General features: G+C 53.5%; 1 protein-coding gene across 2 annotated transcripts in view; it reads right to left on the reverse strand.

The window, feature by feature from the left end:
• Positions 1-9363: 9363 nt before the first annotated feature.
• ATOH8 (atonal bHLH transcription factor 8) overlaps positions 9364-26880 on the reverse strand; it is a 34985-nt gene continuing 17468 nt past the window's right edge. For both annotated transcript variants that reach the window (XM_054547974.2, XM_002811822.5), the window contains one exon: positions 9364-10533. In XM_054547974.2, the coding sequence (XP_054403949.1) occupies positions 10528-10533 (6 nt within the window). In that variant the 3' untranslated portion in view covers positions 9364-10527. The remainder of the gene's footprint in view (positions 10534-26880) is intronic.

Raw genomic sequence — 26880 nt, forward strand, 5'->3', positions numbered from 1 at the left:
GGTGCCAGGGCAGGTGGTGTGGGGCCTTGAAGGCAAGGACTCAGCCTCGTTCTGGGTGATGCAGATAGGAATATCTATTGTGATAGACAGAGTGATATCTATTCCTATTTGTCTCTGGGATACAGACAGGAATTGGAAGTCAGCAGCCTATGAAGGGCATGGCCCTGAGTGAGTGGGGAGTCCCGAGGACTGAGCCCTGGGGTGTGACAACAGGCAAAGGGGGCCTGGAAGGAGCAGCCAGAGAAGCAGGAGCCAAACCAGGGAGACGGAGCGGCAGAGCCAGTGAAGACAACATCTCAGCACGGGAACGGGCTGCACCGATGCCTGATACATCCAGTCCAATGAGGCCTAATGCTCGACCCGTGGAGTCAGCACCATGGACACCCTGAAGAGACCAGCTCAGGGGAAGGACGTGGATCGCTGCTGGTGGGCACTTGAATAAGCCCCTCAGGGAGGAGAGTGGGAAGGAGAGTGGGAAGAGCAGAGACGGCAGCTGACAGGCCCAGGGCAGCAGCTGCGGAGGGGCAGCTGTGTTTCTCCAGAGAACAATGGGGTACCCTGTGTCCTTGAGCTCCAAGGCGGGCGCCTCTCTCCCAGGGCCAGGAGGAAAGCGGATCCCTGCGTTAATTAAGTCTCATCAGCAGCAAGGCAGTGCTTGCCAAGGTCCTGCCTCTGAGGAAGCACTGGGCAGCAGGGACAGGCGCTGGCTCCTTGGGAAAGTGCTCAGGCCTGGGAGGAAATGAGCCCTGCCTAAGGTCCCAGCCAAAGGAAGGCCACAGCCCTGGGAGGGGCCCAGAGGACCTGGGCAAGGACAGGCCGGCCGAGGCCAGTGCTGAGGGGGAAGGCAGACGGAATGAAACGCCTCTGCCTGCCTGTCACTTATGATGCCCAGTGGGGTAGGGCTGGCTCTAAACACTGGGTTTAGAGTAGAAATTCCTTAGATATTTAACTCAGTCTGGTGTTGAATGAGCAGATATTATCCTACCCGTCTCTGGGATACAGATAGGAATTGGAAGTCAGCAGCCTGAGTGGGGAGTCCTGAGGACTGAGCCCCGGAGTGTGACAACAGGCCAAGGGGGCCTGGAAGGAGCAGCCAGAGAAGCAGGAGCCAAACCAGGGAGACGGAGACACAGAGCCAGTGAAGACAGCGTCTCAGCAGGGGAACGGGCTGCTTCCGTTATGTACCTGGAAGAGGCTTTAGTCACCATCTCTTCCAACCACTTTTTACAAAGAGAGAAACTGAGGCTCAGGGAAGGGAGCGACTTGCCCTGAGTCACACAGCCAGTGAGTGGCAGGGCCAAGAACCAGCACTAGGGTCCTTGGCACCCAGTGACCACCCGCGGGCCAGACGGTGCCCAGCAGATGTTGCTGCCACTGGAATCCACGCGCTGAGGAAAGCAGCTGAGGCAGAATGGGCCAGGATAACGCAGGGAGAGCCGAGAGAGGGCTGGCTCTGAGAGGGGTGGGCTCTGTGGGGAGGAAAGGGGGTCCTGAGGACAGGCCTGGCTCAGTGGGAGACAGAGACAAAGCTCTGCAGGGAGGCAGGCCTCAAGGTAGGCTCAGGACCTGGGGCTGGGGGCTGCAGACAGGCCCTGGGAGGAATGGACCCTGCCACCCTGTCATGTGCGCGAGACATTCACTTCAATCCCTCTGAATGGCTTTGGGCTGGAGAAGCGCAGTACTTCTCAGGGTTCCCCTCACTGTGTGCTCCGTCTGGCTCCAGCTCCTTAGCCATTTTGTGCCGAGGGCATTCATCCTACTTCATGCTTCCCTCCCACACCTAACTCTGCTGGGCTCTGCAGGGTAACCCCAGGGCTGGACGGGGCTGCGCTGGGGTGGACAGGACCCTGCAGCCACTCACCAGGGCAGAGAATCGCGAAAAGTTTTTCTAGCCCAGGCCAGCAGCGCTGCATCAACGCAGGTCCTGAGGGCCGTTCTGCCCTGGGGAGATGACCAGACACACTCACTACCTTCCAGGAGTGCACGACGGAGCCAGGAAGACGGATGGGGGTGCAAGGAACCAGGCCACGGGGGAGAGAGGACATGTCCTGGGAGGCCCAGGCACAGGGAGGTCTGGTCCAAGGTCAAAGCAGCTTTAGTTGAGCAGCAAGTTTGAGGTCTGGGGAGGGCAGCTTTATCCAGATTTGAAGGGTGAATCCCCATTTATTTGTAATTCCTCTAGAGATGCTGTGTTGTTTTGTTTAACAACTCTGGAAGGTCTTTGCTCTTTCAAATAATTCTCTGGCTCAAAAGAAAATCTCTCAGGAGGGGAAATACAGCTGTTTCAGCAAGAACAGGGTGCGCCCTTTGTCTCCAGGGGCAGTAGAGCCAGTGAGGGGAATTTTAGTCTGACCCTGAATGCCAGCATCAGGGCAGGACAAGGCAGTGTGAGGACCAGGTGGGAGACTGCCAAGCCAGGCGCGACCTCAGAGGTTGCAGGCATGGAGTGAAGGATCAGGCCAAGCTGGAGCACAGGCCTTCGGGTTCCCAGAGGGACCCATGTTGTCCACGTGGACTCTGGGCGTCTCCTCACTTGCCTGAACTGGGGTTCTGGGCCCCCTAATCCATTAATCCCCAGCTTGTCTGCCCGCTAGAAAGGGGTCTCCGTGGGAGGTGCTGACAGGGAAGGGCAGGGGCAGTTGTTCAGAACAGCGTGTCCAACTCCCTGTAGGAACAGGACCTGTGAGGCTGCCAAAAGGGGCCAGGGCCTCCCAGGCAACTGCTCCCCTCAAACCTGGCTCCTGTCCAGCCCTGTTCTCAAAACCAGGGAAGGCAGCCCTGACAGATGGCACCAACACTGAGCTGTCAGCCTTCCCAGCAGGCCCCACAGCCCAGTAGGACCAAGTGTCCTGTGGGGTTTAGAGAACAAGCCTGGCCCTGGCTTTCCCCCCAGGGATGATCACTCCGCAGGTACCTCCCAGACAGCTTTCCCACTCAGGGCTTCAGCCTTTGCCTTAAGTTTGGAGACTGAGCTCACTGAAGGCCTTCTGTCAGTGCCTGGGGCAACCGTGTGGGTAAGAACATGAGCATCCTGGCCCCTTCTAAATCCAAACATTCTAGTGGTTCCAAAAACCAACAGTGCCCAAACTATGTTCTGGGGACCTTTCTTGGTGTCCCATGAGAGATGAGTCCCTGTAATAAAGGATAAGCATTCTCCATCAACAGAGATGTGGTCTATCCATACAATGGAGCATTGTTCAGCCATGAAAAGCAATGAAATTCTGATACATGCCAACACGCAGATGGACCTTGAAAACATGACACATAGTGAAATAAGCCAACAGAGAAGGACAAATATTGTGTGATTCCACTTATATGAAGTACCTGGAATAGGCAAGTTCATACAGACAGGAAGTAGAATAAAGGTTATCAGGGCTAGGGGGAGGCGGGGAGGGAGTTATTGTTTAATGGGTGCAGAGTTTTTGTTGGCAATGATGAAAACGTTTGGGGTATAGATAATGGTGATGGTTGCACATATTATGAATGTATTTAATGCCACTGAATTGTACACTTAATGGTCAAAATGCTAAATATTATTTTATGGATATTTTACCATAATACATTTTTTTAAAAGATAAGTGTTCATAAAAGTTTGAGAGGCACGGAGTTCAAAAAGTTAAATGAGTTTTTCTACTGCAGGACTTTTCAGAGCCTTTAGGAAAAGGGTATATTACACTGTGGTCCTCAACGGACAGGATCATTGAATCGGTTGCTTTTAGACAGCCTAATCTTATTCATCTTAGAGCTGCTCCCCAGATTACAATGTTTGACTTCCTAGGCTGCCTTTCACACCAGGACTTGTCCAGAAAAAGCACTTAAATCTTCATTAAACCTCTTGTCCTGATTTTTATTTAGGAAATAAAGGTCAGTGTGGCCATCTCAAAGCATACTAAAAATAAAGAAATAAACAAACTTGCTGGTTTTGTTCTATTTTCTTCTCCAAAAATGGAGATTCCTTTCCTGGGGTTTGGAAACATTTTTGAGTTCTTTATTTAAAAAAAGAAAAAAATGTGTGTGTGTGTGTGTGTGCACGTGTGTGTATGTGTATCATATGCATGTGTGTGCCCGCCAGAGGGGAATTCTCTAGAAACTTCTGGTTGTGGTGCTGGAAATGAAATCCCAGAGGATGAAAGCATGTTGTCTGTGGGCCAGATGGCTTTGGAGGTGGTTGGGGGCACGGGCTTGGCTCTGCCGGTTTCTTGGGGAGGGGGCAGGCTCTGTCCTGGCCTCACTCCCCGCCGTGTGGCCCATCTGCTGCCTTTGGACAAGCCTTGGTGACAGGAGAGCCCGGGGAGAGGCTGGCTGGTCCAGGGAGGTGCATCCTTCCTCCCGGAGGTGAGATCCTGGATACTTGCTCGGCCGAGGGTGGGTGAGCGCCGTCACCAGCTGCTGTATTTGCTCATAGTCTATCCATTAGCCAACATATTGGTGGTGATGGGCATGGAGAGGGGGCAGCGGAAGATGTTAGAATGAAGAAAAAATACTAGATTTAAGTGCCAGCTGTGAGGAAACCTCGGGTGAGTCACAGCCCAGAAATGCAGCACCAGGGAGTGAAGCCAGAGGGGAAAAAAGTTACAACTGCCGGAAACATGATGAACCTGTCAAAAATACATGAAATCAGCTGCATAAGTTAGGAAGTAAAAGGCAAGCTCCTGTTTGTTTTTTCATGCGTGTAAGCATTTAAAAAGATTCATCAGGAATGGAAAAAATAATTCCTCTCCACACCACTGCCTTGGGTGAGGGATGTTTTGGGGAAACTGAGGAACGGTGTGTGTGTTCCCTTGAGGGCCACAAGGTAGAGAGAAGGAGGCGGCCATAGGGAGCCCCTGAGCAAGAGATGAATTCAGTGGGCCCCAAACATCAAAGCCAAGGATGTAAGTCCCTTGAGAATCCTCAGAGACACGGGCAATGCCGGGCTGGCTTCCCACTGAGCATGGCGTGGGAGTGGAGATGTTTTTATTTATATGTGAAAAGGCAAGATAAGCCCCGAGGGCAGAAGGGCGGCCATCTAGGTTGTTGCTGCCAGGTTAAGTAGGGCCTCTCTGTCCGCCCCAGGTTCTGGGATTGAAAGAACTAGAGTTCCCCGGGGACCCAGGCACTAGGTGGGATACAACGCCCGGTAATGTTAGGACAAAAAGAAACTGCTTCCTTTGCAGCAAACATTAAGGTCAGAAAGAATCTTGTTTCATGGGCAGCTGGAGAGAAGGACACAGGGCCACGGCTGAGAAAGAGGGGCTATTAATGGTATCTCAGGATGGGATTCGGCCACCACCCCCAGACGGCCAAGCTGTGGGCATGCCCAGACGTAGTGGCGACAGGGAGATGTTGTGGACCTGGAGGGCACACAAGACCATCATGATGGTCAGCTAAGGAGCCTGGGCTGTAGTCTGGAGGCAATAGGCCCAGGGAGGAAGTTTGGAAATAAACCTCTATCAGCCATGGCAGAGGCAGGGTTGGAAGTCACAGACCATTGACAGGGAGGCCAGTCAGGAGGCAGCCACATGGCCCGTGAGCAACACTGAAGGTGAACTCCTGACATCGCCTCAAACACGCCATGCTGGGGTGGCCCGAGGAGGCTGGCCCACTCCAGGGAGGCCACGGGACCAGGTCGGCAGAGGGAGCTCATCTCTCCGATCGATTAGTAGTAACTGCTTGGAGCATTGTCTGGAGCGGAATTCAGGCAGCATAGGAGCCCCTGGAGAAAAAGAGCCACTGTTGATTAGTGATGTCCGAGGCAGTGTAAGGAGGCTTGGTGGCATTCATTCATTCATCTACACATTCAATAACTGTTCATTCAGTGCCTGTGTGCCAGCACACGTGCTGTGATGCTGTCCTCTTCGCTCAGTTCGCAAAGACTCGGCCACATAAAGAGCAGAAAGGTCCAAGGCCAGGCTTCTCTCGGCTCTCTCCCTTCAAGCCTCTCTCCCCTTCAAGCCCCTCTCCCTTCAAGCCTCTCTGAAGCCATATAAAAGATCACCTGGCCTCGGTCCTGTTTTCTCCAGGTCTTGAACAAATTAGATGCTCGGGAGTTATTTGTGGAAGGAAGAAAACAAAAATGAGTGAATTACCACATTTTCCATGTTTTATTCATTCATTCAATAAAGAAACCAATATATACACTTTGCAAGAAGGCCGTTTCGAGGATCAGGGGTTGAATTAGATCCAAACTTTGCTCTCCAGGAATTCATAGTATCATCTGAGATTAGACATGTACCCACAGTTCTGGAAAACACTGTCATTGTTTGTCCATCTAAGTTCCTCGGGGTGCCTGGCTTCGGGGAGGCAGGCATAGTTTGTCTGGGGTCCGGGTCATCAGAAGGGAGACATGTGGGAGGGCAAAACCTGGGGGCAAAGGGAGAAGCCAGCCGCTCCTCACAAAGCAGGGACCCTGTGCCCCGCTGTCTTCCTGGAACTAGGAAACAGAAAGCAGCTGTGAAGGTGGCAGGGCAGCAAGAGAGCAAGACGAGAACAACGGTACAGATCCACTCAAAGGGTTTCCTTGGAGATGTCTGAGTCTTGCTGTTTGTCGCCTGGGATGCTGGTAATGACCACTTCGTGGCTCAGGAAGCAGCATAGGAGGGAGGCAAGTGTAGCCCAACTCCAGTCCCCTCGCCGGCTTCCCACAGCTGACTACAGCGCGGCACCTGTCTTATCCTAATTAGCTGCACCTGTGTCTCTGTCCAGGCTCATCGGCAAGCTCTTGAGCAGAGAGGAGCTCTGTTTGTACCTGCAGCTCCCAACACAGTCCCTGCACATGGCAATGCTACCCAGTTCCCAGCCCCTGGGACCTGCTTACTCATGCCTCCACTAGCTGTGGGAAAGGGGAATTTGGTGGAGGTGGAGAAATCCAGAAAAAAAGAGAACAGCACAGAGCCTTGAAGGATGTGGCCACGCAGACAGGAAGGAGCATAGTGTGGGGAGATGAACACTTGCTCAAAACCTCATCTCCAGAACTTAACCCTCTCTTCTGGGATAGTCTCAGGCCAGACCCAGGAAGCAGCCCAGTCTGTGGGCAGTCTTTGGAGAGTCTTGCAAAGCTTGGCCTGTGAGCTGAGATCTCCAACTCCCAGAGTTGGTTTTGTCCTGCAGAGAGCAGAAGGCTGGCACACACACACATGAAGATGGGTGTGCACACGTGGGGCTTCATGCAGTCATACCCATGAAGATCTTGCGGGCCCCTGGAGAGGGTCCCCTCATCCCTTTATGGCCTGTGCCTGGTGACCCAGAGCAGACAAGACAAGGAGAGTGTGCTACAAACAGATCCACAGGTGACTCTGTGACCACAAACCCAAGGCTGGACTGCAAAGCGCTTTCACAGGGCCCCATGAGGGCAGCTCCTCGTCATTTATATTTTGCTGAGGGTCTCGTTGAATGGCTGCTTGCATAAAACTGTTTAGAAGACTGCCGGTGGAATCTGAATCTATCTGAAATGTAATTCCGTTTTCTGGAAATGTACACGAGTGTGTGTGTGGGTGTGCATGTGCCCATGAGAGACAGTGTGCATACAAACACAAGTTGCTGTGCTGGAGAGGAAGTTGGGAAAGGAGAGGAGAGCACGCACTTTTAGTCACCCACATACATACCTATGTGTGCACACACACGCATCCACCCACAGCCTGTCTCCCAAATCGATGGCTCAAAGTCACTTTCTTGTCGTAGACCAGACCCCACTTAGACCAGCGGCTTCAGCCTTGCCTGCACATTAAGATCACTTGAGGAGCTTGTAAAAATCCCAATGACCAGGCCACACCCTAGACCAATACATCAGAATTTCTGGAGATGAAATTGGGCATCAATACTTCATATCAATATTTAATATTTAATAATCTCCTTGGGTGATTCCAATTTCCTGCCAGCGCTGAGTGCTCCTCTGCATAGAAAGCCCTTTTCCTAATCCCCTGGTCAGAAAGCTTCTACTCACCATTTTAAGACGCAAGTCCCATGGTTACTTTCCAGGGAAATCCTTCCTGAGAACCTCCCCAGGAGTTAGTTCTTCCTTTCCTGAAGCTCCCGACAACACCTTAGTCATCTGACTGTAATCATAATTATTTGCTTGTCTACCTGTCTGTCCCACCCTCTGTACAGAACCCAGAGCTCCATGATGCCACGCATGACATGAGATCCATCTCTTCATTCCCACTGCCTATCTTAGTGTCTGACAGGCAGCTGGTAATCAATGATGCTTCAGAATGAAAGAGAAACATATAATGAAGTATGTATGCAGGAGGGGGATGGGAGGTGGAGGATGGGCTGTTTCTGCGTGGTAAGGCCATGGGTTTGTTCCTTTGGCAGCAGAATGGGGTACACTCCCTTTGGTAATAGAAATGATCTTCTATGTCAACAGTTTGATGCTGGTCAGTCCACATGTCCTGCTGCCTTAGGAAGTGCCATCAGGGTTACTCAGAGGCTCCGAGGGACAACAGAGCGGTGCTGTTATCTGTGCCAGGGTTACAGGGTGGCTGAACCTTCCTAACAGACCCTCCTGGCCCCATTCCATGCCCACTCTGTCCAGTCTGCTTCCAGAGCACCTTTGCTCTGAGGAGTGCTCAGGGCCACCTGGGTCCCCTGTTTCTGTGCCAGCCTAGGGATCCAAGACAGCATGGACACTGTAGTCCTTCGTAAAGGGCCAGCCTGAGAAACACTACTGCAAGGGGGTCTCCCTGCAGCCGGCCCCAGCCCAGCCCAGGAGTCTGAGCAGCAGAGACGAGAAAGTGACACCGGTGAAACCAAGGTACAAACTGTGTCCTGCATGGCTGCAGCCTCCGGTCTCCTCCTATCCCCCTTTCCTTGGCCAGCCCTGTCCCTTCTGCCTTGACAGTGCTCCCCTATGTTTTATCTTATCACCCCTTCCCCCAGTCCCAATGGGCCTTTATTGTTCCTACCTTAGGCCCACTGAGGTGAAGCGATGTGACAAGGCCGCACAGAGACTTTGGGCTGGAACTGGTGATGGGGCTGGAAGGTTTGAGAGCACAGGATTTGAAGTGAGCCCATCCTGATTTGATGACTGGCTCTGTCACCGACTGGCCCTGCCTACTTGAGGCCTCAGTTTCCTCATCCGTCAAACGGGGTTAATAATAGGGACCCCCATCTCATAAATCCATGGGACAGATTGAGTGCAGTGCGGACAGAGAGGGCTCCTCATGTGTTCCTGACCAGGCCTCCTGGTCACTGGTCCAGGCTGAGACTACTGTGGGAACCGCCCTCCACCCACTTCCACACACAGACACACACACTGTCACTCGCACAGCGCCTGATCCTGAAGGGCTCTCAACCTGTAGGTAGAGACCAACCCCCTCCCTCACACTCCCCAGCCGATGACCGGCCAAAGTCCTGGTCACCCACAGAGTCCACTCAACACAAGTATTTTCTTGACATTTTGGGGCTTTTACTTCAATTTGAAGCAGATGGTTGAGCCCAGATGTGAACAGCTTTGGCCATTTGAGCACAAGGAAGGGGCAGGCCTTGGCTTTGAACACACCCCTCCGTCCTCCACATACTGGCCCAGTCCCCTGGTCCCTTCCTTCTCTGCCCCTGCACACCCTGTAACAGGCCACCGCCCTCCAAGTGGGGCGCCATCTTGCCCAGTAGGACGGCTCGAGCCAACCCAGCCTCCACTCCTTCCTCAGGCCACGGGCAGGCTGAACAAGAGAAAAACTCTTTTTCTGTCCATGGCAGGGCCTGCCCATGGGCTGGCTGCCTGGGATGGGGGCCCATGGGAGTGGGTCACAGTGAGGAGACGCTGACTGGGGGAGCAAAGACCCATAGGTAGCTGCCCTGGGGCAAGTCCCTGGTGTAGGGGAGGGAGTAATATTGCTTCTCTCCCTGCTTACTCCCTTCTGGTGATGCTCAGGACCCAAGAAGCCTGGACCCAGGGACACTGAGAACTGGGACCAGCGGCCTGGGCAGCCAATGAAGGGGAGAGAGTGGGCCGGGATCTCAGGCCCCACTACCGGCCCCGCCCAGGCACCCTCTCACAGCCCCTAAGGCTTGTCTTGCACTCAGCCAGCGCAAGGCCCAGTGGAGAGAGAGCGCCAGGTTAGAGGGCCAAGATGACCTCCAGGGGTCATCAAATGCCCATCCCTTCCATGAGTTCCTGGCAGAACCACTGACTCATCTTTGGCTTGAGATGGGGCTCAGGCAACAGGAGGAGCAAAAGTCACAGAGCAACGGTGTGGCTTTTCGCTGTGGGGTTTCATCACCCCATTTCCTTCGGTGTCTCTGTCCAATCTTTGGCAACGAATTTCTGCAGCTGGACAGTGGGCCTTGGGGTCTGAGTGAGTGGGGGGCTGAGCTCTCCCCTCCCCACCAGGCAGAGGGCAAAGTGCGAAGCAGCCTGGGAGTGGCTGGGTGAGGGTGGAGGGGAGAGGGAGGCAGGCGTGCTCCGATCCGACCCTGAGAGGCTGTAGGCTGGGCGTCTGGTGGCATCTTGGAGAAGACCACGAGGCTGGACTCAGCGAGCTCACCTTGTCCTCAGGCCTGACTGGAAGGAGGGCCCACAGTGGTGGCCTTGGTCTTGCCTGCAGCCAGTCACTCCTGAAAGACATGACCAGCCATTAAAAGCTGCCTCTACTCCACCTGGTTCCTGTTTCTGGACACCTGCAGAATGTCCCTTCACTGAGTCCTCCAGGCAGAGGGGCCTCCACCTTGAAGAGTTCGATAAGTGGAAGAGCCAGGATTCAAACCCAGGCCTGGCTGCCTCCAGAGCCCAAACTGCCCCCCTCCTCCTTAGTGCTGCATTTCAGAGGCCCTGCGTTTTGGTTGGTTTGGGGAAAGAAGAGGACCACAGTGGGTAGTGGGAGCCAGGGCCGCTGGAAGCTCGGGGATACCTGGGGCTGACACCACAATCCCCAGGGCCACCCCTCTGAGGGATCTCAGAGGCCTGTCCCCACCCTGGGGTGGCAGGCTCCTCTGCAGCCTCAGTCCCACTGGAATGGCCATCTGCAGCTTCCTTGCGCTGCCCTAGGAGTCACAAGGCCCACTCTAGTTATAGCACATTCACCTGCCAGCTGGGTGACCTAAAACAAGTCATTGGACTTCTCTAGGCCTCAGTGTCCTCATCTGTAAAATGGCATGGCTGGAGCAGATCGATGAAAGCTCCTTTTAAGCAGGAGAATGAAGCACATGGAACGCTAACACAGAAAACATGGTTCTGTCTATTTGATTGCAGTGGAGTCAGGGGACACGGAGAGAGGGGGACCCAGATACCTACTGCATTCCTTCCAACAGAGAGCCTGGGACATGTCTGAGAATCAGGGTGCTAAGGAGCACAGTTTGAAAATTGCTGGGTTAAACCACCTTTAAGTTCCCTGCAGCCCTGATCTGTGCAATCCTCATTCTGGCAGCTGAACTTGGCGCTCTGAGCAGAGGGTGTAACTGGCTACCAGGAACGGATGGGACAGGGGGCAAAGTCATGGGGCCTGTGGGGTTTTAGCTCTCTGGGGAGGTCAGAGCCGGTGGGGAGGCTCTGTGAGACCTCCAGATCCACCCAGGATGAAAAATAACAAAGTCCCTGAAGCTGGTACAACATAACCCTCTTAAAGCAACTCCAAACACCCTTTTGATTCGTGCTCCAACCCTCAACCAACAGCTATTAATAAGTAGTTATTTTTAAAGCAAAACATCTGTCAGGCACCTCCGACCTGCCAGGGAGCATTCTCATTCCCCCCTCTCATGAGTGAGCAATCCCAGGCTCCGAGAAGGAAGTGCTAGAAGTTGCCAGTGCCAGGATTTGAATCCAGATCGGCAGTGTTCATTCTACCACACAGAGGCTGCTCTCACTGAGACAGAGGCTTGGGGAGCCCGGACGGAGCCAAACCACGACGTTGGAGGGCCTGCTAACCACAGGCCCTGGTGAGCCCCGCGGGCCGGGGCGGCCAGCCAAGACGCAAGTCTGGGGCAAGGCTGAAGTGGGGTCCAAGGAGGGCGAGGGAGCCGGGCCAGAGGGAGGGAGTGCTCTCCAGCTAATAGCGGCTCAGGAGGGAGAAAAGGAAAAGTGAGAGGCGGGAGCATCTTGATGTGGTAAATCCCAGGCTCACATTCTCCAAGCCCACTGTGCACGGCTGGCCCCAGCAGGAATCTGCTTTGTGTTACCCAGTCTGAGGAGGAGGATTAAGAAGCGGAAAGGAAACCTGTGGGGATGGCACTGGGTCTGTGGTCCACGGGGTGATTTACAGCCCGCGTCATCCCGGCGCTGGCTGCCTGGGCGGGCCCTGCCACGGGCAGAAAAAGTTTTTCTCTTGTTCAGCCTGCCCGTGGTCTGAGGAAGAAGGGGAGGCTGGGTTGGCTGGAGCCGTCCTCCTGGGCATGCTGTAAAGGCGGTCAGGGCAGCCTGGGGCCAGCCCCAAGCCCTCTGTTGGCTCTTAGTCCCCGCTGAAGCCACAGCTACCATCCAGGATTAAAGGAGACAGGGGTTTCTCTCACCAAGGCCCGACCTTCAATTCTTGACCCCACCCTTTTCCTGGTGTCTACACTGGACCACCACCACCTCGGCCCAGGAATCTCAGCACATACATCATCCATCCAAGGAAGTCTTATGACAACTGGGATGTAATGGGAAGAACACTAGGAGGCCTCAGGTGCCAGGACTTTCTCTGCAATTCAGCAGCTGTGTGACCTTGGGTAACTCACTCTCCCTCTCTGTGCCTTCATTCCGTCACTTGTACAGTGAGGGGAGGGGAGGCAGACTAGCATTGCCCAAAAGGTGTTCTGTGGAACACCAGCTAGGTGAGGCACTCCATGAGTTTGGGAAATACCACATGCCTTGGCCCCACTTGGAAAGTCACTGCATGTATTAGCATGTCAAAGGCTCCGAAAAGGCCTGCAGTGAAGAAATTTGTGTGGCTTTAATGACCCAGTTTCCCAACTGACTTTTTTTTTTTTGAAACAGGGTCTCACTCTGTTACTTAGGCTGAGTGTAGTGGTTGCGATCATGGCTCAGCGCAGCCTTGACCTTCTAGGCTCAAGAGATCCTCCCGCCTCAGCCTCCCAAAGAGCTGGGACTACAGGCATGCACCACCATGCCCGGCTAATTTTTTATTTTATTTTTTATAGAGACAAGGCCTCACTATGTTGCCCAGGCTGGTCTTGAACTCCCAGATGCAAGCAATCCCCTCGCCTCGGCCTCCCAAAGTTACAGGCGTGAGCCACTGCAGCCAGCCTTCCCAGCTGAGTAATTGCTACTGCATTGTGAGGAGCAGAAACTCACTTCAACCCTCCAGGAAAGGGAAGCTCACTTAAAGTTACAAAAGGGCATTTCACAGAGACCAGGGGGAAGGTCTCAGGAAAGGTAGCAAAGGGCTTGCAAAGGTCAGCAGGGGCAGTCTGTGGCCCTGCCCTCTAGATGCCTGCTAATAACAGCCACTTGCAGGTATCCGCCTTCCTCCCTGACTACTGACTGGCCTGGTCTCCCAGCATGCCAATCCCCAAGACCCAGTGAAGGACGCCCATTGGTCTAGCCTAGGTCTGATTTATTCCCCTGGACCAATCGGCTGTGGCCGAGGGATAGGAGACAAAGATGCCAATGATACCTCTTCATAAGGGGCTGTGTGTGGGGGGGCGGGGGGTGCATGTGGGGTTGCATAATTGCAAATAGGAGAATAGCAAGCATCCCCGCTGTGACCACCACACCACAGAACCCCTTTTATGGAATGCCTGGCAACATCCTGTGTCCCATGTGAGGGGCACAGTGTGAGAGGCTTGCATTCCCCCCAGCACTGGCCCTTTGTGGGTTTTTGTGTTTCTGCTGCTGGCCAAGGCTCTGGGTCTGGCTTACTCCCTAGCTTACTGTCCTCAGAACCCCCGCCACCACAGAAGATGCCCTTTATTTTATTTATTTATTGTTTTTGAGATGGAGTTTTGCTCTTGTTGCCCAGGCTGGAGTGCAATGGCACGATCTCGGCTCACTGCAACCTCCGCCTCCCAGGTTCAAGCCATTCTCCTGCCTCAGCCTCCAGAGTAGCTGGGATTACAGGCGTGCACCAGCATGCCCGGCTAATTTTTTGTATTTTTAGTAGAGACGGGGTTTCACCATGGCCAGGCTGGTCTTGAACTTCCAACCTCAGATGATCCGCCCTCCTTGGCCTCCCAGAGTGCTGGGATTATAGGCATGAGCCACTGTGCCCCGCTGAAGACGTCCTTTAAACGACAGTTTCTGCTGCTAAAATTAACCTTGAGAATGACTAGATGAGATGGCCTGAGAGGTCCCTCTCAGCTGCTCTGACGTGCTGAGTCAGAGCAAGGTGATTTGGTCAGTGTGGCAAAGTGGGAGCATTTATCACAAGCAGAAATCATCTTTTTATCTGTTCACTTGTTTATAGTCAGAATGCCAGCTCCACGAGGGCAGGGACGTGGCCTGTTTTGTTTGCTGTTGTAGCTCCAACGCCCAGAACAGTGTCTAACACACAGCAGTATCTCAGTAAATACTGGGCCAGGCGTCACGCCTGTAATCCCAGCACTTTGGGAGGCCAAAGCAGGAGGATCTGTTGAGGTCAGGAGTTCGAGACTAGCCTGGCCAACATGGCAAAACCCCATCTCTACTAAAAATACAAAAATTAGCTGGGTGTGGTGGCGCGTGCTTGTAATCCCAGCTACTTGAGAGGCTGAGGTGGGAGGATCTCTTGAACCCAGGAGGCAAAGGTTGCAGTGAGCTGAGATTATGCCACTGCACTCCAACATGGGTGTCAGAGGGAGACTCTGGAGACCCTATCTCAAAACAACAACAACAACAACAAATAAATACTGGTTGACTCAATCATAGCTACTTTCGGTCACAGGCATTTTACTCACTATGGCTTTATATATTGCAAGATATTTCTCCGATTTCAAATGTAACATTGAGCATTTTTGTAAATGGGTCTATCTATACTTTCAGGGAAGTTATGGTAATTGTTATGAACCCTGGAACAATTTAGCATCCTTTATGCTTTTGTTCGTTTCCAGTTTAAAAAAAAAATTCTAATTGTTTTCCTCCCCTGATCACTTCTGTCCATTGCAGGGTAATTTTACCACTTTGGGGCATTTAAAAAAATGATTTTATCTGCCTTTATTTTACCTTTTACATTTATTGTCAGTCTATGATGCCCACTTTACCTACTTAACCATTTTCCACTATTTCAAATTATACATTTTTTGTATTTAAGCAATTTTGATACAGCCTTCTACATGCAGGGAGGAATAAACCTCCAATGGGGTTGAAATCCTGACTTTTTTTTTAAATTGGTCTTTCCTAAAAAGGGCAGATTTCAAATGTTATTTTCCAACTAAAAGGTGAAAAAAAAGAGCAGATATGGCATGGGAGGAGAATTTTTCACAAACCACAGTATTAGTTTGCCTTTCACTGTTAAGTACACCAGTATGTGGGCTAGAAATGGGGCTTCATGTTTGCCTCTGAATGCTGCTCTTGATTCTTACTGGGGTTCATCTTGGCCCCAGAGTCAGCTGGGGGGCCCTGAGCAGGATGCTTAACCTCTCCAAGCCTCAGTTTCCTCATCTTTTTTATTTTTATTTATTTTTATTTTTTATTTTTTTTAGACAGAGTCTTGCTCTGTTGCCCAGGTTGGAATGCAGTGGTGCAAACAAAGCTCACTGCCACCTCAGCCTCCCAAGCTCAGGTGATTCTCCCCAATCAGCCTCCTGTATACCTGGGACCACAGGCTCATGCCACCACACCTGGCTAGTTTTTTTTTCATCTTTTGTAGAGACGGAGTCTCACTTTGTTGCCCAGGCTGGTCTCAAACTGAAGGGCTCAAGCGATCCTCCAGCCTCAGCCTCCCAAAGTGCTAGGATTACAGATGTGAGACACCATCCTGGTCAGTTTCCTCATCTTTATTGATTTATTTTTCAGTCAGAGTCTTATTCTGTCACCCAGGCTGGAGTACAGTGGCGTGATCTTGGCTCACGGTAACCTTCACCTCTTGAGTTCAAATGATTCTCCAGCCTCAGCCTCCCGAGTAGCTGGGATTACAAGCATATGTAATCACACCCGGTTAATTTTTGTATTTTTAGTAGAGACGGGGTTTCACCATGTTGGCCAGGCTAGTCTTGAACTCCTGACCTCAAGTGATCCGCCTACCTCAGCCTCCCAAAGTGCTCTGCCTCAAAAAAAAGAAAAAGAAAATACAGAAGAGTGAACAGAAAGAAAATTGTTTCAATCACCTTAATCTCTCCACGGAGAGCAAACCACTGATATCATTTGGTTAACTATTGTCCCATATGCTATTCCCATGCATATGTGTACTCACATACAGTATTTTACGAAAAGTGGAATTACGCTGTACAAGCTGCATCATAAGCTGCATTGGTGTTTTCTTTAACACTCAAGCCTGGACATCCTTGCGTTTGACAGATCTGCTTTCATATCTTCTCCAAGGGCCAGGCTTTGCAGAGGTTATTCTGGGCACAGGCACAAAGCCTGGGCTTCTGGCCTCCAAGCTCCCCAGGGACCTGGAAGCAGGTATGGACCAGTCGGCCTCCAGCACCTCCTGCCTGCCTGGCCTGGGCACCATGGGTGACAGGCAGGAAATTCATGAGCAGTTGGAGTTGGCTGCTATTTGCGGGGAGCGGGAACATGGCATGAACCGAGGATAGTGCTGTGTCCGGGCCTGGAGGGCCCTTCAAGGTCCTGAGTGTCTAAGAGTTTCGGTTATGGCCAGAGACTTTAGTGAGCCAGGAGAGTTGGCCTGGGGGCCAAGAATGGGGAGAAAAAATCATTTATTCAGCAAAGATGTATTAGTTCCTAATAGGGGCCAGTCCTGTCCCAGGCACTGCAGCAGCTTACAGTCTAACTCTAGGGAAAAGCTGAGGACCACCGTTGCTGGCTGCTGCTGCAGATTCCGCCCAGTCCTTTCTGTATTTCTCAAGGCTGGTCACCAGAAAGGAGGGGACTGGCACAGGCCTCAGCCGCGCTGTGCAGACAGCTGCCCCACAGGCCCCAGGCCAGGAGCAAGGTAGGGCCAGCGGTCAAACCCCTCCTTCACTGAAGCCAGTGGATGTGTTCAAACCTCAGAGTCAGTCAAGGCCGTGCAGAACTTTCCTATCAGTAAGAAACAATCGTTGCATCAGGCAATGTTGAGGATGACAGCAGGTAATCTGGGGGAGCCCTTCCTGTGCTAAGATGCTAGAGGTGGTGCTGGGTCCCAGGTACCCTAGGCTAGCATTTATTGAGCACCTACCATGTACTCCACAGTGCTGCAGGCCCTTACTTTGAGTTACTTCCACCCACTAGAATGTAGGTTCCACAAGTGCAGGGCTGGGGCTGGGGGTTGTCAGTTGAGTCCTTGCTGCCTCCCTAGTCCAGGACAATGAGGGCCTGCTCACGTCCACGCTCTCACCCCCACCAGCCCCACACCCACCGCAAGGTGGGGACAACAGGTGCCTCCTCTGAACTCCCGAAGCTCTTTATCCCAATTCCTCCTACATCCCCTTACACCACGAATGGTTGTCGGTGTGACTGCCACGGTCCCTTCACCTACCCCACACACCTCCACCACCAGCACCCCATCCTCCCAGGGCCTGGGAACAGAAGCAAGTGCATTAGTGCTCAGTGCCACCATTTACGGACGGCGGCTCCTTGCCAGGCACCGTGCCATGCTTGTTTGCAGGCACTGTCTTTTGCAATTCCTGGGAGGTGCCTACCGCTGCGCCCATGTTGCAGATGAGGAAATGGAGGCCTGAGTGGTGACCTCACTTGCCCTAGGCCACACTGCTAGGATGCAGCAGAGCAAGGTAGACCCTTAACCCCTACAGACCTCAGTTTCCTCACTGGCAAACAGGAACGGCAGGTCCCCAAGCCACCCACCCAGCTGTCACCTCCTTGGTTCTAAGAAAATCTTGGCCTTCAACTCCTGGAGCCTAAGGGAAGGTGGCTGGCAGTGGGAGGCCCAGCACCCCCAGGGCCAGGGCCAGAGCTTAGAGGAGCCCACTGGGCCTGCAGGGGCAGCCATGCCATGCTGACGCCTTCTCAGGCTGCAGGCCACTCTCTCTGGCTGCCGAGCTGTCTCCCTCTCTGTGCTCTGCCTGTGTGTCTCTGCCAACTCTTCCTTGGCCTCTTCTTTGTTTTTCTCTCCACGTCCATCAGTCTATCTGTCTTACTTGGCCCCCAACCCAGCTCACCCCCAGCGTGGGGCACTGTGAGGGTCGAGCTGGCCCAGGCGAAGCTGCAGGCAGCTGCTGCAGCTTCCCATCTGCTTCCATCCTGCGACGCTGTCTGGTCATTGCACTTGGCTTCACTGCTCTTCCAGATGCCAGCAGCTCAAAAGGCCCATGGCCGCACTGCAGAGCCAGAAGAGGCACCCAGGCTCAAGGGGGCACCCAGGCTGGAGGGGGCACCCAGGCTAGAGGAGGCACCCAGGCTGGAGGGGCTCTCAAGCAGGAGGGGGCAGCCCACTCAGGCTGGAGGAGGCACCCAGGCTGGTGGAGAGCAGACCAATGGGCAGACTGGTGGCCCAGCCATGCGAGAAAGGCTCTGCTCTTCACCTGCCCTGTGGGCCTGACTCATGATCCTTACACAGACACCCCCACATGACATGTAAGTTCACATGCCCCGACCACAATGGAGGGTCCCCGTCAGGCCTGCCTCCTTCTGGACTGGGAACTGCTCCCATCACCCTGCTGCCTCTCGAAGCGCCTCCCCTCCCCAGTCCTTATCGCAAAGTAAAAGCAGGGATTGATGGGCACCAACCAGACAAGCCAAGTCACACCAAAGTGCTGGCCAGCAAGCCTTTGCAGAGATCACAGTGCTTCTCCAGGAGACTCCCAGGACGGAGCCCGGCTGTGGATACTTCAGGACCACTGGGGCACCCATGGCTTGGAGAGGCCGTGAGACGTTTGCGAAGCCCAAATAATCCAGTGGTTTCAGCAAAAACAGTGTGCGTTCCACGCAAATGCAGTTTTAAGATGAGGAACACCTCCCCTAGCCTCTTCCATTGTCCCTAAGCCCCTCCCCTAGCGAGATGCTGGTGCCACCGAGAGATCCAGGTGGGGGTAGGGACATCTCTGATTAGAGGTCTTTACTCACTGCCACACACGCACACACACACACGCACGTATGCACGTGTGCACACTCACTGGCAAACAATCCAGCACAGTGGTTAAATGTGCCAGCTATGGCACCAGACGGCCTCTGTGAATCCTGACTTCCCCATTCTACCAGGTGTATGGCCTTGAGCAAGATGCTTAACCTCTCTGTGCCTCAGTTGCTTTACCTATAAAATGGTAATAATAGTATCTACCGCATGAGCTGGTCAGGAAGATTAAAGAACACAATGGCTGCAAAGCCAAGCACTCAGTGCTTAGTAGCTACATGTCGGAGCACAGAGACTCCATCGGGGTGGGGTAGGAAGGGTCCCCAGCCACCCCATTAACCCATCAGCAACTCAAGACAGGAACTTTGTCTCCACTTCAGATCACCAGGGCCTCCCTCTGTATGGGCACAGAGGAGCTGCCCCTTTGGTATTTGTGGAAAACAACTGAAAACACCGCCTTACCTCATGCTTCCATTGCTCCATTCATCCGGCAAATGTTTACCAAGCGTTCAGACCATGCCAGGCTCCACTGGAGGCTCTGGGGATCCCAGAGTGAACAAAACAAGACGAGAAGCCCAGCCCTCCCAGCTCCGCCATCCTAGGAGAACAGGCTCCTGCACAGAAGCAGACTTCCCTGGAGAAAGGAAGCCACATGTTGTCTGTGCCAAAACAGCTCGGATGGGCCCTTTCCCAATAACTGATGCACTTCCCTGCATTCTCAGCCCGACATTACTGGATGTACTTTAGCTTCCTCTTGACAACTCAAGGTCAAATCCATGAACATCAGTGCACACACAATTCCAAGGTCCCTGAGGCTTGCGGGCTCTCTGCCCTGACACTAAGAGGGCCCCCAGCCTCTCGGTCCTTCTGAGCCTCTGGCCTTGCTCTTTATCATGTGTCTATTTCTTCTTACTCGATGAGGCCATTGGCTGATTCTGGGTGCTATCTCTGTACCTGCTCCACGACCTGATACCTCAACCCCTGCCCTCATAGGCTGTTTTTGTTCTGAGGTTCAGATCTGAGGGGTCTGAGAGTCAAGCTCGTAAGAACTGTATGCAGACTAAGTGCAGTGGGCTCCAAAGACCGTACCGAGGGGCCCTCCTCTGAATTTTTATGCATAGCCTTTCTGTAGTTTAGCTCTGAGTTCTGAAGGGCGGGGCCTCTGTTTTATTCTCCAAAATGCCCCCAGCACTAGAACAGTACCTGACACAGAGTAAACACCCAGGGCGATTTATTCTTAAGTAGATGTGTAGGGCAGGGCCCTTCATGTTTTACTCATCTTTTAATACTCATGTACCTAAAAAGACTGAACAAGTGAAGAACCCCTGTGTGTGCATGTGGAGGGGGTGGGTGGGCTGTGGTGGCAGGGACTCATGTGTACATGGTGGTGGCAGGAACAGGGCTGGCAGGAAAGCAAGGCGGGAGGCACAGCTGCTGAGAGGGGGACAGACAGCTCTCAGCAATGCCCATTCGCGGCTCTCCAGATTCCAGGTGGGCTCCGCATGGCTCACTCCCAGAGCTGCCCACCATGTGCCCAGCTGCCTGGCTCTGCCCTGCCCTGCCACTGAGGGTCCATCTTTAATGGCTCCTGGGCCCTGTGCAGGGAGAGCATTTTGAAATCCTTGAAGACAACCAGCTGCCTTCCAGGGGGTACCCCCTTCCCATGTGCGTGGGAAATCGGCCCACCATGCAGGAGGCCCTCCACCGGACCCCAACAGACGGTGCCTATGGACGCGCCAGCACACCTGCGTGTGTGCATGCATGCACATTCTCTAAGTCACTGCGTGAGAAGGGGACACTGAAGTCCCTCTGCCCACCTTCCTGATGGGCCAGCAGTGGCCTCCAGTGACCCTCTCTGAGTGCTGTGCCTCCAGTTGACAAAATGCTTTCACAGCCCTCATTTCCTCAAACACTCCTCACCTGGTTTTATCCATATTTTATGAGGAAAGTGAAGCTTGTTGAAGGCAAGTGGCTGAGGGTACGGAGCTCCTGAGTGGTTGAGCTGAGACTCAGACCACGCCTCCAAGCCTCAGGCCCCAAGCCGCCAGGCAATCCCTGAAGCTCACACCCTCGCCTTTAAGAGAACAGAGGACAGAGGACAGCGGTGGCCTGGATTCAGCCTGTCCAGGCCCCACCCAGCCCTGCCCAGCTGCTTGAGCCTGGGTGACTTTGCCTCATCTCACTCTCATGTTTAATAATGTGGACCCAGGAGCGTGTTCTAGGATTCAGGAAAATCATGGGTGTAAGAGGGTTCTGCAAACTGTAAAGTGCTGTGCACAGGAACGAGGTCGCTGGGGGCCTTGTCAGGTCATTTCACTCCTGTGAACCTCAGCACTGTCACCTGAAAATGGGGCTGGTGATACCCACTTTGTGGGGCTGTGGTGAGGACTGGGCAAGCTCAAAGAAGTGGGGCTCTGACATTGTGGTTAAGGTAATGACAATGGTCAGCTCCCCAGGAAGAAAACCACCTTGTCACAAATCAGAGTCAACCCTCCAGGCACGAGCCACGTGGCTGTTTTCTCTGCTGCCCTCCCAGCTGACAGACCTTGATGTTTTTCTCGGGTTTGAGGGGAACATCTTCCTTTGGAGGAAGGGAGGGGCTGTCTGGGCAAGACTGACTGCCCTGGGGAGGAGAAACACTCTTCCTAGCATGGCCCCCTACCCTGACTGTAGATGCAGCTTGAGGATGAAAAGCTCGGTGCTGTGGCAACCACTCTGCAGCCATGAGGCAAAGATCAAAAGAAGCCTGGACTCTTGGATCCCAGGGAGCAGCCGACTTCTGAACTATGCAAAATGCCAGCCCCTGTTAGCTTAAGCTGCTGCTTGAGGGGTTTCTGTTATTTGAAACACAATGCTTTCCTTGCAGATTCAAGGGAACAAGGGTGTGAGCCCAACTGGAGCACAGGAGAGCCCAGGGGCATCTCCCTAGCTGTGTCCTAAAGCCCCTAGTTAATCCTTCCCTAGAAGGGAATGTCCCTTGCCATCAGCATAAGAACATTCAGCCCTAGCAGTGTGAATTTCAGTGGAAAGAATGGTGTGTCATTATTTGGGGGCCCTAGTATGTGCCAAAAGACGGGACACAAAGAGAAAGGGGCTCACAGTCTAGCCAGAGACACAGGCATTTAATCCAACACTGTGTAACATAGTGTCATGGGATGTAATATCACATCGCATCCTGTGTCACATAGCATACCACCTAAAAATATAATACAATGCAATGTAATGACACGAAATCTAATATATCACATAATAGAGTTTCATATTGTCTAACATTTTAAGTCATTACTTTAAAAGCATACCACATGATGCTCTCCTGAATTAGACCAAAAGCATCCCTGTGCTATGACGCCCTGAGGAAGAAGCTGGGGTTGGGGTCAGGGAGGGCTTTCAGGAGGAGCTGAGCCTTCCAGAATGAGCAGGAGTTAGCCAGACAGACAGCGGAGAAAGGCATTCCAGGCAGAAGGGATGGCATGAGCACAGAGGCCAAAAATAGCCCCTTTGGGCGAGGAGTTCTGTGCTGCTGGGGTGTAAATTGGGACATAGGGAGTGACCGGCCAGGGCCAGGTCACTTGGGGGGCCCATCAGGTGTCCTATTGAGTCTGGCCTCATCCCTTGGCCTGTAGGGAGCCCCCTAGGCCTTAGGGAGCTAAGTAGGGGATGGAGTGAGGCAGTCTGACCAGCTTTCAGCAGAGCAGCCAGGAGGGGCTCTGGTGGGGCTGACAGCCAGGGCAGCTAAGACAGGCCCCGGTGGCTGTGAATTGTGGGCAGAGGTGGCAAGGTGTTAAAGGAGAGAATGGCTCCCGACTTTGCCCTCTAGAAACACTTATCCTGAGAGCACAAGGAAGGTTTGTTGTTTCCCATGAAAGCTGCTTTCTGGTCTGCTGGGGCAGGTAGAAAGGGCACGGCCTGTTTAAGGACGGGGTGTGGGGAGCCAGGGCCTGCTTACAGCCTCTGAGGCCGCGCACTGTGCCAGGTGCAGGGCTCAAGGCTGAGCAGTGGGCAGGGCAGCCCTGTCCTCCTCTTCCTCTTGTCCTCTGGAAGCCTCAGAGTTCAAAAGCAATTTCTGGTCACTAGGCTGACTTCATGCCATACCAGGTGCTGGGGACAGTGATTCCTCTTCCTTCCTCAGGTCCTCCTTGCCTTTGGCCCCATGAAGACCAACTTCTTGGGCAGGAGACACGGGAGGGAGAGCAAATTTTGCAAAACAATATTATGTCCTTTATGCCACTGATCTGTGAACAGACCCAGGAGCTGGTGGGGTAGCTTCATAACTAATCAGGGTCCTGAGGTTAAAACACTTGAGCACCCGGCTGCACAGCCCCCAAGGGCAGAGTAGGGACCAGCTCCAGCATCCAAACCAGATACCTGCCCCCAGAGGTCACTCAAGGAGAGAGGATCCCGTGGGTCTGCGCCGAGCCCTTCAGATGGTGAGATGAATGGCCCTAAAACTGTGATAAACATCAATATTCGGTCCTGCCAGAGCTGCCATCTCTCTAACTGGAAGTGGGAGGAAAGCCGAGAGGAGGGCAAGAGGAATGAGGTGCAGGAGCCTGTGTAAAGATGAAATGCAAAACGCCCTCCAAAGCCCCAAATGTGAGGCTTTTTCAAAGCTGGCCACCCACAGCCGCGTCAATGATGGGCTTTTTCCACTGCTGGGGTGAGGGGCTGCTGGGGCTTCTGGATCTGAGAAGGCAGCTCGTGGAAAATGGGTGCAAAGAACTGAGAAAGGAAAGGGGAAACTCCCAGTACCCTGCCCCTGACCTGTGTCCCCCCATCACATCACCACTGTCTGACACATGGCAGCCCCAGGCCCGACTCAGCTCCTCCCTCAGGGTCCAGGGGCTGTGAGGAAAGCAGCCTAGCCTTGCCCTTCTCTCCTTTCCTCCCCAGGGCTGGCTTCCAGTTGCCGGCCCTGCCCCAGGACCCCACAGCCCCTGACAGGCCACCCAGTGATTGCTCCCAGGAGGTGCCCAGGTTCCAGGTAGACATCTCCCAGAAGGTTTTGGCGGCAGCAGCCAGTTCTTAAAAAAGGCTTCATGTCATGCTGCAGTCAGCGGCAGGGCCGAGGCACCAGGGTATTTATGAATGTGACTGTCCTCCCAGAACATCTCCGTGAAGCTCTCTGATGAGCTGATGGGGGTCTCTGCATGGTGTCCGGTCTCCCAGACCCTCCCTCTGAGGAGACATTGTTCTCATCTGTGCGCATGGGGTTTATTCAGGGTGACGGCGGAATGACTCTGCCATGGCACTCCCTGTTTTAAGCCTCAACACTGACATGCCCTCCCAAGCACCTTCTTGCTCCCATGTCCCCTCCAGCTGTTTTCTTAGGAAAATAGTCACTTCCAACCATCCCCAGTGACAACAGCCTTGAGAAAGAAAAGTTCCGCAGTGTCAGGAGCACTAACGAGGTGGCCTTCGGGCTCGCAGAGGAGGAAGAAAAGTCACAACTGATGTGAGAAGAGGAAGAAACAACATTAAAAGAAAACGAGAAAAAAATAAAAACCAGAGATAAAAAGTCAAGAGAAAACAGCGGCGCCTGAGAAACAAGAATTCCAGCCGCCAACTTTTATGGCGTCCAGTCCTGTTATTCATAAGCGAGTTTCCTCTCTCACAAAGAACCTTTTGCACGGTTTTCCCTGCTGCCTCCAAACCAGCTGCTCGCGCTGTTGTATCCTGAGTGACGATGAGGCTCTGAAAGGGTTTTTTGGGAACAGATGGCCAGGGGAGAGCTGGGGAATGTGCCAGCAGAGGGCTGGGCGGGCTGCCAAGGCCTGTGGTGACTGAGTGCTTGGGCTTCCAGCTCGCGTGCTTTCCCTGCCCTCTGCCCTCCGTGGCGCCAGCAGGCCTTCCCAGCGAGCGCTCGGAACATCTGGAGTCTGGGGCTGCCAGGAGGGGGGGCCGTGGCGGCCGGGCGGGGGACCCTCTGTTCCAGCGGAGCTCCCATGGACTCACCAGCAGGCCCGCCTCGCAGAACAGCTAATCAAAACCACAGCGCCCGAATGGGAACCAGGCGCGCTCCCAGCTGCAGCCAAAGGCCGCCAGGCGACTTAACCTGGTGTCAGTCCTCGCCGGCGGCGCAAAGCTGGGGGTGCCCGCAGCTGATGACACCTCTCTGCCCAACCCACCCCTCGCCACCACCAGGGCCACCACCAGCGGGCTCTTGGCTCCCCACAGCTAAATGGAGCCTGCGCCGCGCTGCAGCCGGGCTGCTTACATAAGAGCTGTTGCTCCGGGCAAGGCACGGCACCGGGCACTTGCTGGGGGCCTCCTGGGCACAGGCCACTGTGCTGGGCAGTGTGCGAGCTTCAGGCAGCAGGCTGGCCTCAGGACTGAAGAGCTCAGAACTCAGAACCAAAGAGATAAAACAGGTTGGAAACTGAGCTCTGCCACTTCCTGGCCATGTGGCTCCAGGCAAGTTACGCCCTTCTCCTGGCCTCAGTCTTCCATCTGTGCAATGAGGGAAGTGGTCGCAACTTTGGGGTTAGTATAACACGGGGTAGAGATAATGTGAGTGGGATGCCCATTAGGGGACACAATGGCACTCACCACATGGTTGATGTGCTTGGTGGTGGCAGTGGTCTGCTGCACCGCTGATTAGCATTATTATATGACCACATGTTACGCACATTTCTTGGTATGACTCCCTGTACTCTGACATCCGAAGATTTCTGGATGGGCTGCAGGCTGCACCCCACGCTAAGGTTGCAGGACCAGGGGTTTGAGCTGAAGTGCTAGAGAGGAAGGAATCTCTCACTCAGAAAGGTTGGTCCTTCCCCATCTGCCTTTTGACTGGTCAGTCATTCATCCACTCTGGCACTGCCCTTTTCTGAGCTGTTCCTTCCTGGGGTTCCAATTAAGTTGTTACCTTGTAGCTATAAATTCATGAGATTTCCTCTCTGGCACTCACCGGGAACACACCAGCCCTTTCTCATATGGGGTCTTGTTTAATCCTTTCAGCAAGGCAGCAAGGCAGATTTGTGTGCTTTCGCTTTACAGATGAGAGGACTGGGGATCAGAGAGGTCAAATAACATGCCCAAGGCCACAGAGCGAGAAGTGACAGTGCCAGGACTCAAACCCAGGTCTCCAGCCCCAAAGCTCTGCACTTTGACTACTTCACAGTTTTGCTGAGGGCCGCCGTAGTGTGCGTTCCTGTGCCTTAAACGATAGCACTACAGAGCACCAGAAGGAACTACAGCGTTCTCTGGGGTCAGCCCCCACCCTACACAGACACCCCTTCTCCAGTGTCCCGAGGGCCACTGAGCCTCCACAGGGGCTTCCAGAGGGGAATCTTGGCTCAGAGGTGCTCCAGGGGGTTCTCTGCATTCCCCAGGGTGGTCAGTTAGGGCATCAGAGGGGACTTCCCACATCTCAGAGACTTTCTGAGCAGGAACAGCTGGTTTTTCTCCCTAGGTCAGAGATCCTGAGTTTTCATTCATTCTCATTGTGTTGAGGAGAAGGGTGGGGCCTGGGAGCGCATGTTGAGGGTGGGGAGCAATTTAGAAAAAGAAAGAGGAGGAGGAAAGGGGCAGAGAGTGTGAAAAGAGGGAGGAAGCGGCACCCCAGCCTTTCCCCGCGCCTCGCCTCGAGACAACCCGGGGAACCTCAGAGGCTGGCGTTCAGGGAAAGCCAGCTCAGCTCACCTGGGAGGCTCCCCAGCCAATGACCCCTCCAGCCCAGGCCCTGCCAGACTTATGGCCTAACAGTGTCAAATAGGAGAAGAGAAACGGCAGCTGAGAGAATACTCCGTGTTAGAACAAACAGCTGGCGACAAACGTCTATGTAATTGGAATGCCAGAAAAAATAAATTGCATCCATTTTTATGGCTAGTTGGGAATTTGATGGTGGTTTCCCACCCACCCC

The sequence above is a fragment of the Pongo abelii genome, chromosome 12, assembly GCF_028885655.2.
Source record: "Pongo abelii isolate AG06213 chromosome 12, NHGRI_mPonAbe1-v2.0_pri, whole genome shotgun sequence".
Classification (NCBI taxonomy): Eukaryota; Metazoa; Chordata; class Mammalia; order Primates; family Hominidae; genus Pongo; species Pongo abelii.